Genomic DNA, 12,821 nt, shown 5'->3' with positions numbered 1-12,821 from the left:
CTGACAGTGCGGAACACCCTCAGTACTGACCCTCTAACAGTGTCGCCCTCCCTCAGTACTGACCCTCTGACAGTGCGGCAGGCCCTCAATACTGACCCTCTGACAGTGTAGCACTCCCTCAGGACTGACCCTCTGACAGTGCAGCACTCCCTCAGTATTGACTCTCTGACAGTGCGGCACTCCCTCAGTACTGACCCTCTGACAGTGCGACACTCCCTCAGTACTGACCCTCTAACAGTGTCGCCCTCCCTTAGTACTGACCCTTCTGACAGTGCAGCAGTCCCTCAATACTGACCCTCTGACAGTGCAGCACTCCCTCAGGACTGACCCTCTGACAGTGCGGCACTCCCTCAGTATTCACCCTCTGACAGTGCGGCATTCCATCAGTACTGACCCTCTGACAGTGCGACACTCCCTCAGTACTGACCCTCTGACAGTGCGACACTCCCTCAGTACTGACCCACTGACAGTGCGACACTCCCTCCGTACTGACCCTCTGACAGTGCTGCACTCCCTCAGGACTGACCCTCTGACAGTGCGGCACTCCCTCAGTACTGACCCTCTGACAGTGCGGCATTCCATCAGTACTGACCCTCTGACAGTGCGACACTCCCTCAGTACTGACCCTCTGACAGTGCGACACTCCCTCAGTACTGACCCACTGACAGTGCGACACTCCCTCCGTACTGACCCTCTGACAGTGCTGCACTCCCTCCGTCCTGACCCTGTGACAGTGCAGCACCCCTTTCAGAAGTGGATGTATTGTCCCGTGTTGTCTGTTTATCTTTTGCTTGGATGGGTATTGCACTGACATCGCAATGATGTTCCAGTCTGCTCCCATTTCCCAGTGACATTCCAAACTTCATATGCTGATGCTGACTCAGCAGAATGTGTTTCCCATGGCGTTGACCGACAGACTGAGAGAGATGAGCATGAACTCTTTGTGTGAGCTCCTGCCCGAGTTTCCTGGTTTGGGAGCGGCTGAACTCATCGGGCTGAACATCAAAATGCACAACTGGGGGAAACCAGGCAACTGAAACCTCAGAACAGGAATCTGGGTCAGGGCAAAAACCTTGTGTAGTGACTAGAAACAGCTTTAGATCTTGAGAAATCGGCAGGACCTTACAATAACCTGAGAGAGAGGGTGTGTGTGTGTGTGTGAGAGAAAGTGTGAGAGATTGAGTGTGTGAGAGAGTGTGTGTGTGTGAGAGTGAGTGACTGTGTGAGTGATAGAATGTGTGTGAGTGAGAGTGTGTGTGTGTGTGAGAGAGAGTATGTTTGTGTGAGAGAGAGAGACTGTGAGAGTGTGTGTGTGAGAGAGTGTGTGCGTGTGTGTGTGTGAGAGAGTGAGTGTGTGTGTGAGAGTGTGTGAGTGTCAGTGTGAGTGAGTGTGTGAGTGATAGAGAGTGTGTGTGAGAGAGTGAGTGTGTGAATGATAGTGTGTGAGTGAGAGTGTGTGCACGTGTGTGTTAGAGTGAGAGTATGTGTGTGTGAGTTAGAGAGAGAGAGAGACAGTGTGAGAATGTGTGTGAGTGAGAGTGTGCACGTGTGTGTGTGTGAGTAAGTGTGTGAGTGATAGTGTGTGAGTGAGTGTGCGCGCACGTGTGTGTGTGTGAGAGAGAGAGTATGTGTGTGTGTGAGTTAGAGAGACAGTGTGAGAGTGTGTGTGTGAGAGAGTGAGTGTGTGCGTGATAGAGTGTGTGTGTGTGAGAGAGTGTGTGAGTGATAGTGTGTGAGTGAGTGTGTGTGCACTTGTGTGTGAGAGAGAGAGTATGTGTGTGTGAGTTAGAGAGACAGTGTGAGAGTGTGTGTGAGAGAGTGTGTGCGCGTGTGTGTGTGTGAGAGTGAGTGTGTGAGTGATCGTGTGTGAGTGAGAGTGTGCACGTGTGTGTGTGAGAGAGAGTATGTGTGTGTGTGAGTTAGATAGAGAGAGAGAGACAGTGTGAGTGTATGTGAGCGAGAGTGTGCACGTGTGTGCGTGCGCATGTTTGGGACAGTGCATGAGTGTGTGTGTGTGTTTGTGAGAGAGTGTGTGAGTATGTGTGAGTGTGTGTGCGAGTGTGTGTCTGTGTGTGCGAGTGTGTGTAATCTTGTGAAAACCATCTCTCCTTTGATGGCCCAATGAACATCTTACTCAGAACAAACAGTGTGGTGAACAGGGATGTGCCCTTGCTGCCTCACTGTTGGGAAGGGGACTGGGAGTGAGACATTGCTGATTTCTTCTGTCTTATTGTATTCCCCAGTCGGCAGTCCCTTACATTAAAGGTGCTGTGGAAATATATGTTCTGGCTTTTTACTAACAGAACCACACAAGCAGAGACTGTCATCCATCAGGTGATGTGAGTACAGTGCTTCCGGAGTGCCGGTGCTGTGAGCGCTCTGTTCTGGTTGCAGGATCTCGGTGTGACGTTGACATCGATGACTGTGTCTCCAGTCCCTGTTATAATGGTGGTACCTGCCAGGATGGGGTGAATGGGTTCAGCTGTGTGTGCCCCGAGGGATATTCTGACCCTCAGTGTGTGTCCAGGATGGAGCATTGTCAGAGCAATCCGTGTGCACATGGGACCTGCTTCAACCATGACAGCAGGTAAGTGATCAGACTCTCGCCAGATGGAAAATGACAAGAAGTCTGCTTTCCCAGAGGTCCAGGGTGCCGGACCATCACTGATCAAACAGGGGCCACTCATTCGCTGAAAAAAAGCAGACTTCCTGTGATTCATTCAGATATCGTCAAGTACAGATATAGTCACGAAAGCAATTCGGTCCTTTATGGTCTTTGTACATGGAGAAACGACCAGACTCTATCAGACTCTATCAGGAGTTTATCTCTATCAGAGTCAGAGAGTGGGAAAGCACAGTGGGTCAGGTAAGGCAGCAGCCGAGGGGCAGGAGAGAGTCGCCGTTTCAGGCAAAAGCCCTTCATCAGGAACATCTGGGCATTCCTGATGCTGAAAACGTCGACTCTCCTGCCCCTCGGCTGCTGCCTGACCCGCTGTGCTTTTCCAGCACCACTCTGCTTGACTCTGAGTGAGCATCTGCAGCCCTCACTCTCTCTGAGTTTGACTAACAAATCAAAGGAATCTCTTGCTCATACAGGATACGACTTACATGTAGTTGAGGCACTGGGAGGGACCGATAACTGAGCGGACCCCATTTACCTCCAAACACCTCGAGCGAGTGAGGGCAGGAACAGGAGGATAGAGCAGATGAATGTATGGCTGAGGAGCTGGTGTACGGGAGAAGGATTCACATTTTTGGATCATTGGAATCTCTTCTGGGGTAGAAGTGACCTGTACAAGAAGGACAGATGACACCTAAATTGGAAGGGGACTAATATATTGGCAGGGAGATTTGCTAGAACTGCTCGGGAGGATTTAAACTAGTAAGGTGGGGTGGGGTGTGGGGGGGTGGGGAGGTGGAGGGGGGTGGGACCCAGGGAGATAGTGAGGAAAGAGATCAATCTGAGACGGGTACAGCTGAGAACAGAAGCAAGTCAAACAGTCAGAGCAGGCAGGGACAAGGTCGGACTAATAAATTAAACCACATTTATTTCAATGCAAGGGGCCTAACAGGGAAGGCAGATGGACTCAGGGCATGGTTAGGAACATGGGACTGGGACATCATAGCAATGACGGAAACATGGCTTAGGGATGGGCAGGACTGGCAGCTTAATGTTCCAGGATACAAATGCTACAGGAAGGATAGAAAGGGAGGCAAGAGAGGAGGGGGAGTGGTGTTTTTGATAAGGGATAACATTACAGCTGTACTGAGGGAGGATATTCCTGGAAATAGATCCAGGGAAGTTATTTGGAACTGAGGAATAAGAAAGGGATGATCCCCTTACTGGGATTGTATTATAGACCCCCTAATAGTCAGAAGGAAATTGAGAAACAAACTTGGAAGGAGATCTCAGTTATCTGTAAGAATAATAGGGTGGTTATGGTAGGGGATTTTAACTTTCCAAACATTGACTGGGACTGCCATAGTGTTAAAGGTTTAGATGGAGAGGAATTTGTTAAGTGTGTACAAGACAATTTTCTGATTCAGTATGTGGATGTACCTACTAGAGAAGGTGCAAAACTTGACCTACTCTTGGGAAATAAGGCAGGGCAGGTGACTGAGGTGTCAGTGGGGGAGCACTTTGGGGCCAGTGACCATAATTCTATTAGATTTAAAATAGTGATGGAAAAGGATAGACCAGATCTAAAAGTTGAAGTTCTAAACTGGAGAAAGACCAATTTTGACAGTATTAGGCAAGAACGTTCGAAAGCTGATTGGAGGCAGATGTTCGCAGGTAAAGGGACAACTGGAAAATGGGAAGCCTTCAGAAATGAGATAACAAGAATCCAGAGAAAGTATATTCCTGTCAGGGTGAAAGGGAAGGCTGGTAGGTGTAGGGAATGCTGGATGACTAAAGAAATTGAGGGTTTGGTTAAGAAAAGAAGGAAGCATATGTCAGGGAGAGACAGGATAGATCGAGTGAATCCTTAGGCATAGTTGAGTACTGCAGATGTTGGAGATTAGAGTCAAAATCAGAGTGGTGCTGGAAAAGCACAGCAGGTCAGGCAGCATCCGAGGAGCAGGAAAATTGATGTTTCAGGTCCGAGCCCTTCATCAGGAATGAGGTTGGGAGACTCCAGGGTGGATAGAAAAATGGGAGGGTGGTGGGGCTGGGGAGAAGGTAGTTGAAATTGCAATAGGTGGATGGAGGAAGGGGTAAAGGTGATAGGTCAGAGAGGAGGGTGGGGGAAGATAGCAAAGTGTACAATGGGTGGATGGGGTGGGGATGAAGGTGATAGGTCAGAGTGGAGGGTGGAGTGGATAGGTGGGAAGGGAGATAGACAGGTAGGACAAGTCATGGGGACGGTGCTGAGCTGGAAGGTTGGAACTGGGGTAAGATGGGAGAGGGAAAATCAGGAAACTGGTGAAGTCCACATTGATGCCCTGGGGTTGAAGTGTTCCGAGACGGAAGATGAGGCGTTCTTCCTCCAGGCGTCTGGTGGTGAGGGAGCGGCGGTGAAGGGGGCCCAGGACCTCCATGTCCTCGGCAGAGTGGGAGGGGGAGTTGAAATGTTGGGCCACGGGGCGGTTTGGTTGATTGGTGCGGGTGTCCCAGAGATGTTCCCTAAAGCGCTCTGCTAGGAGGCGCCCAGTCTCCCCAATGTAGAGGAGACTGCATCGGGAGCAACGGATATAATAAATGATATTAGTGGATGTGCAAGTAAAACTTTGATGGATGTGGAAGGCTCCTTTAGGGCCTTGGATAGAGGTGAGGGAGGAGGTGTGGGCACAGGTTTTACAATTCCTGCGGTGACAGGGGAAAGTGCCAGGATGGGAGGGTGGGTCGTAGGGGGGTGTGGACCTGACCAGGTAGTCACGGAGGGAACGGTCTTTGCGGAAGGTGGAAAGGGGTGGGGAGGGAAATATATCCCTGGTGGTGGGGTCTGTTTGGAGGTGGCGGAAATGTCGGTGGACGATGCAGTTTATGCGGAGATTGGTGGGGTGAAAGTTGAGCACCGGGGTGTTCTGTCCTTGTTACAGTTGGAGGGGTGGGGTCTGAGGGCGGAGGTGCGGGATGTGGACGAGATGCGTTGGAGGGCATCTTTAACCACATGGGAAGGGAAATTGCAGTCTCTAAAGAAGGAGGCCATCTGGTGTGTTCTGTGGTGGAACTGGTCCTCCTGGGAGCAGATACGGTGGAGACGGAAGAATTGGGAATACGGGATGGCATTTTTGCAAGAGGTAGGGTGGGAAGAGGTGTAATCCAGGTAGCTGTGGGAGTCGGTAGGTTTGTTAGTGTCAAGTTGGTCTTCATTAATGGAGATGGAGAGGTCCAGGAAGGGGAGCGAGGTGTCAGAGATGGTCCAGGTAAGTTTAAGGTCAGGGTGGAATGTGTTGGTGAAGTTGATGAATTGCTCAACCTCCTCGCGGGAGCACGAGGTGGTGCCAATGCAGTCATCAATGTAGCGGAGGAAGAGGTGGGGAGTGGTGCCGGTGTAATTACGGAAGATCAACTGCTCTCCATAGCCAACAAAGAGACAGGCATAGCTGGGGCCCATACGGGTGCCCATGGCTACCCCTTTGGTCTGGAGGAAGTGGGAGGATTCAATGGAGAAATTGTTAAGGGTGAGGACCAGTTCGGCCAAACGAATGAGAGTCTCGGTGAAAGGGTACTGTTGGGGACGTTGGGAGAGGAAAAAAAGGAGGGCTTGGAGGCCCTGGTCATGGCGAATGGAGGTGTAGAGGGATTGGATATCCATAGTGAAGATGTCTCCGCCAATGACTCCATCCCCATTCCCCCAATAGCATGGCCACTCCAGTTACAAGCTCCGCCCCCACTCCCAGCTCCACACCCGCACCAGATCCCAGCTCCCGGCCCTGCCGAGTTTTCACCATCCCTCCAGACCTCCCCCTCACTGAGGACGAACGATCAGTCCTCAGCAAAGGACTCACCTTCATCCCCCTCCGTCCACGCATCAATGAATTTAATACACGCCGTGATGTCGAACAATTCTTCCGTCGCCTCCGCCTCCGAGCTTACTTTCACAATCCGGACTCCCGCCCACCTTCCGAGGATCCCTTCGCTCACCTCCAACATACTGCACCCACCTGGACATCCCGCGCTGGCCTATTACCTACCCTCGACCTCTTCATTTCCAACTGCCGCCGGGACATTAACCGCCTCAACCAGTCTACCTCCCTCCCCCACTCCAACCTCTCACCCTCACAACGCGCAGCCCTCCAATCCCTCTGCTCCAATCCCAACCTCACCATTAAGCCAGCAGATAAAGGGGGCGCAGTGGTAGTCTGGCGCACTGACCTCTACACCGCTGAAGCCAAACATTAACTCAAAGACACCTCTTCCTACTGCCCCCTCGACCATGACCCCACCCCCCATCACCAAACCATCATCTCCCAGACCATACAGAACCTCATCAGCTCAGGGGGATCTCCCACCCACAGCTTCCAACCTCATAGTCCGGGAACCCCGCACTGTCCGATTCTACCTCCTTCCCAAAATCCACAAGCCTGACCACCCTGGCCGACCCATCGTGTCAGCCTGCTCCTGCCCCACCAAATTCATCTCCACCTACTTCGACACTGTCCTATCCCTGGGTCCTGGAACTCCCCATATAGGATGGGGACACCATCCACACCCACCATCTCCCCCAAGACTTCAGTTTGAAAGGGAGTCAGAATTAGCCAATGGCTGCAGGCCAGGGTGCCAGAGTTAGCCAATGGCTGCAGATCATTGTGTTGGAGTTAGCCAATGGTCACTGGCTGGTGTGTCAGAATTAGCTGATGGCTGCCGGTCGGAGACTAGTCATAGCCAATGGCTACAGTCCAGGATGTCAGAGTTAGCCAATGGCTGCGGGCCAGGACACCAGAGCCGGCCAATGCCTGTAGGCCAAGTTGGTCTGAGTTCGTCCAAGATAGTAAGCCAGGATGTTGGTGTTAGATTGTGAAGAAGGTAGTGCAAGATTAAAATGGCACCCAGAAGAGAGAAGGCAATCGCACGAAGAGCAAATTGTGTCTCTGGTTTAAGATGGAGTGGAGGAAGAGGACATTAGTCTTTGAGGTTATCTCCCTTGGGGAGCAGCTGAGGCTGAATGAGATTCAAGGCTTCGTTCAGCAGATCGCTGAGGGAGTCAAAGGTTATCGAGGGACAGGAACGGAAGCAGATCGAAGACCACAATAGGATCAGCCAAATAATAAGGGGTATAGATCGTTGTGTTTTCCCTCAGGGAGGGGGGGGGAGGAGGTTTCAAGAGCAGGGGCCTCTTGAGAAGAGAGAAAGAGATTAAAAAAAGGGGTAAATATTTTACACAGAGGATGGTTCACGTGTGGAATGAACTTCCTGAGGAAGTGGGTGGATGTGAGTACAGTTACAAAGTTGAAAAGTCTTTTGGATGTGTCGGTGAACAGGGATAGTTTGGGAGGATAGGGGCCAGGAGCAGGCAGGTGGGACAAGTTTAGTTTGGGATTATGCTCGGGCCGGACTGGTTGGACCGAAGGGTCTGTTTCCGTGCTGTACGGGATGGGATTTGAGGGGCTGAGTTTGAGATTTGAGATTTCGGAGAGGTGGGGATTGGGGGGGTTGGGAGGGGTGGGGGGGGGGGCCGGTGGGAGGACAGATTGGTGACCAGTATTTTGTCGGAGTAGAGGCGTAGGCAACATTGCCAGGCCCGAGCCAGGGAAACCCTAGCTCAGTGGGACGGGGAAACAGGGAGCCCGGGGAATGGTGTCAGGTAAAGGGGTCCAGAAACTGTCCCCAGAGGGGATCCTCGATACTGACTATTGTCAGGAGACCAGCTCGGGCTGGATGGCCTGATTTCAGTTCGGATCCCTGGCATTGTTGGCGTTACCCTCCCTTCGGGGGTGGGGTGGGGTGGGGTGGTGTGGGGGGGGGAACACACTGGTGTCAGGGAGCTGGCCGTCGCTCCTTGCCTCCCTTTTCCTGTGGGAAACGTGAGGGCCACCTTGGATTTCTCCTCAGCCCGGTGACATTCCTATCTCACAGAGAAAGCTCTCCCAATCAGACAGCAGGGCAGACTCTTCCCCCCACAGTGGCCTCCCCTCCCTCCCTCCCCCACAACCTGCGAATCACTTCCACAGGATACAGCTCACGGACAGCCCTTTGTTGGGATTTGGTGCCAGGAAGCAGATGTTTCCGACTCGATAAAGTTACAGATTGTACCACACGGGACAGGGGGGAAGGGAGGGGAGGCGGTGGGTGGGGGGGGAATATGTGTGGGGAAGTGGTGGGGATGAGCTACCTCTTGCTCAGATAGTGTGGCATTCATAAATTCCAGAGAGTCACCAACTTCCATCCTTACCCAGCCCTGCCCTCTGGGAAGCACGAACAAGGGAGCCTCATGAAGGTATAACTGGTACGTGGTAAATAAGGTGATCACACAGCGCAGTGACATTTTTCCCACTGCTATTTATAATCACTGAGTTTAACCCACTGCAGGATATTGATTTGCCGACACAATGTACATTTGGATGCACTGGCTTTCGAGGGAACGGTGTCTTCGTCAGCTGGTTGTGGAACAGCTAACCGATGAAGGAGCGGCTCTCCGAAAGCGAGTGCTTCCAAATAAACCCTGTCGGACTATAACCCAGTGTTGTGTGATTTTTAACTTTGCCCATCCCAATCCAACACTGGCTCCTCCAAATCATTGCACAAAGCACAGCAGTGTTTCAGTGCGATTATAGGTCAACGCATTGAGAGAAACCCGCAAGAGGAGGCCGTGTGGCGCATTGTTTCTACTTGGGCTCTAACTCAGCAAGTTGTGCTCCCCCTTCCTTTCCCGGTAAGCCCCTTTCATTTTCCCTCCAGCTCTTTATCTCATTCCCTCCCCACATTGGGGGGGGGCGCGGGGTCACCATTGAAGGCCACTGTTGGAATATTGCGCGCAATTCTGGTCTCCTTCCAATCAGAAGGGTGTTGTGAAACTTGGAAGGGTTCAGAAAAGATTTACAAGGATGTTGCCAGGGTTGGAGGGTCTGAGCTATAGGGAGAGGCTGAACAGGCTGGGGCTGTTTTCCTTGGAGTGTCGGAGGCTGAGGGGTGACCTTATAGAGGTTTATAAAATCATGAGGGGCATGGATAGGATAAATAGACAAAGTCTTTTCCCTGGGGTCGGGGAGTCCAGAACTCGAGGGCATAGGTTTAGGGTGAGAGGGGAAAGATATAAAAGAGACCTAAGGGGCAACAGTTTCACACAGAGGGTGGTACGTGTATGGAATGAGCTGCCAGAGGATGTGGTGGAGGCTGGTACAATAAAAGGCAATGGATGTGCATATGAATAGGAAGGGTTTGGAGGGATATGGGGCCAAGTGCTGGTAAATGGGATTAAGATTGATTTAGGATATCTGGTCGGTATGGATGAGTTGGACCGAAGGGTCTGTTTCTGGTCTGTACATCTCTATGAATCTATGACTATGTGTTCCCATTACACTCTCGGACAGTACATTTCACATGTTAACCATTTTCTGAACCAAAAGTCACCTTCGCTTCTTTTACCAATTCCCTTTACATCAGTGTCCTCTGGTTTCTAAGCGAGGGCTCTTGTGGTTCAGTTGTAGTGTCCCTACCTCTGAGCCCAGGAGACCTGCGTTCAACTCCAACCCTGCTCCAGAGGGGTGTCATTACATCTCTAGGTAGGCTGATACAAAATAAAACTCTCTCTGGTTCTCCATCCTTCCCCCGAGGAGACAGCAGTATCTGTCCTACCCAGAGACCACATGATTTTTGACCATCTCTGAAGAGCATAACGTGATCTTCTCCAATCCAGCGATATACCTACTCTCACTCATCCCTGAGCTAATCCTTCTCAATTTCCTTTCTGAAGACCTCCTAATCTCCCCAACGGGTTATATCCACAAACAGACATGGTCCTCTCCTTGTGGTAAAATCAGTATTGTTCACTGATCCACCACAAATTCCTTGCTCTGTACTCAATATCTGTATATATGAAGCCCAGGATATTGTGTACAGTTGTATCAGTCATGTTACAATGGTGTACAGTTGTAGGTGTTACATTATAATGGTGCACAGTTGTAGGTATCACATTATAATGGTGCACAGTTGTAGGTGTTACATTATAATGGGGCACAGTTGTAGGTATCACATTATAATGGTGCACAGTTGTAGGTGTTACATTATAATGGGGCACAGTTGTAGGTGTTACATTATAATGGTGCACAGTTGTAGGTATCACATTATAATGGTGCACAGTTGTAGGTGTTACATTATAATGGGGCACAGTAGTAGGTGTTATATTATAATGGGGCACAGTTGTATGTGTTACATTATAATGGGGCACAGTTGTATGTGTTATATTATAATGGGCACAGTTGTAGGTGTTATATTATAATGGTGTACAGTTGTAGGTGTCACATTATAATGGTGTACAGTTGTAGGTGTTATATTTTAATGGGGCACAGTTGTAGGTGTTATATTATAATGGGCACAGTTGTAGGTGTTATATTATAATGGGGCACAGTTGTATGTGTTATGTTATAATGGTGCACAGTTGTAGGTGTTACATTATAATGGTGCACAGTTGTAGGTGTTACATTATAATGGGGCACAGTTGTAGGTGTTATATTATAATGGGCACAGTTGTAGGTGTTATATTATAATGGTGCACAGTCGTAGTTGTCACATTATAATGGGGTACAGTTGTAGGTATTATATTATAATGGTGTACAGTTGTAGGTGTCACATTATAATGGTGCACAGTTGTAGGTGTTACATTATAATGGTCCACAGTTGTAGGTGTTATATTATAATGGTGCACAGTTGTAGGTGTTACATTATAATGGTCCACAGTTGTAGGTGTTATATTACAATGGTGTACAGTTGTAGGTGTTATGTTATAATGGTGCACAGTTGTAGGTGTTACATTAAAATGGGGCACAGTTGTAGGTGTTACATTAAAATGGTGTACAGTTGTAGGTGTTACATTATAATGGGGCACAGTTGTAGGTGTTATATTATAATGGTGCAGAGTTGTATGTGTTACATTATAATGGGGCACAGTTGTAGGTGTTACATTACAATGGTGTACAGTTGTAGGTGTTATGTTATAATGGTGCACAGTTGTAGGTGTTACATTAAAATGGTGTACAGTTGTAGGTGTTACATTATAATGGGGCACAGTTGTAGGTGTTATATTATAATGGTGCAGAGTTGTATGTGTTACATTATAATGGTGCACAGTTGTAGGTGTTATATTATAATGGTGCACAGTTTCAGGTGTTACATTATAATGGGGCACAGTTGTAGGTGTTACATTATAATGGTGTACAGATGTAGGTGTCACATTATAATGGGGCACTGTTGTAGGTGTTACATTATAATGGGGCACAGTTGCAGGTGTTACATTATAATGGTGCACAGTTGTAGGTGTTATAATGTGGCACAGTTGTAGGTGTTACATTATAATGGTATACATTTGTAGGTGTTACATTATAATTGTGCACAGTTGTAGGTGTTATATTATAATGTGGCACAGTTGTAGGTGTCACATTATAATGGTGTACAGTTGTAGGTGTCACATTATAATGGTGTGCAGTTGTAGGTGTTATATTATAATGGTGCACAGTTGTAGGTGTTACATTATTAAGGGGCACAGTTATAGGTGTTATATTATAATGGTGTCCAGTTGTAGGTGTTACATTATAATGGGGCACAGTTGTAGGTGTCACATTATAATGGGGCACAGTTGTAGGTGTCACATTATAATGGTGCACAGTTGTAGGTGTCACATTATAACAGTGCACAGTTGTCGGTGTTACATTATAATGGTGAACAGTTGAAGGTGTTATATTATAATGGGGCACAGTTGCAGGTGTTACATTATTAAGGGGCACAGTTATAGGTGTTATATTATAATGGTGTCCAGTTGGAGGTGTTACATTATAATGGTGCACAGTTGTAGGTGTCACATTATAATGGTGCACAGTTGTAGGTGTTACATTATAATGGTGTACAGTTGTAGGTGTTATATTATAATGGGGCACAGTTGTATGTGTTACATTATAATGGGGCACAGTTGTAGGTGTTACATTATAATGGGGCACAGTTGTAGGTGTTATATTATTATGTGCACAGTTGTAGGTGTCACATCATAATGGTGCACAGTTGTAGGTGTTACATTATAATGGTGTACAGTTGTTGGTGTCACATAACAATGGTGTACAATTGTAGGTGTCACATTATAATGGTGCACAGTTGTAGGTGTTACATTATAATGGTGTACAGTTGTAGGTGTTATATTATAATGGTGTACAGTTGTTGGTGTCACATA

General features: G+C 48.7%; 1 protein-coding gene across 1 annotated transcript in view; it reads left to right on the top strand.

Annotated features, from left to right (window-relative positions):
* The first annotated feature begins 2,359 nt into the window (after positions 1-2,359).
* LOC140455076 (uncharacterized) overlaps positions 2,360-12,821 on the top strand; it is an 80,159-nt gene continuing 69,697 nt past the window's right edge. The window contains exon 1 of the mRNA XM_072549741.1: positions 2,360-2,587. Within this exon, the coding sequence (XP_072405842.1) occupies positions 2,529-2,587 (59 nt within the window). The 5' untranslated portion in view covers positions 2,360-2,528. The remainder of the gene's footprint in view (positions 2,588-12,821) is intronic.

This window comes from Chiloscyllium punctatum, chromosome 30, assembly GCF_047496795.1.
Source record: "Chiloscyllium punctatum isolate Juve2018m chromosome 30, sChiPun1.3, whole genome shotgun sequence".
NCBI lineage: Eukaryota > Metazoa > Chordata > Chondrichthyes > Orectolobiformes > Hemiscylliidae > Chiloscyllium > Chiloscyllium punctatum.
The sequence above is the reverse complement of the archived record's forward strand: the minus strand, read 5'-3'. Positions and strand labels throughout refer to the sequence as shown.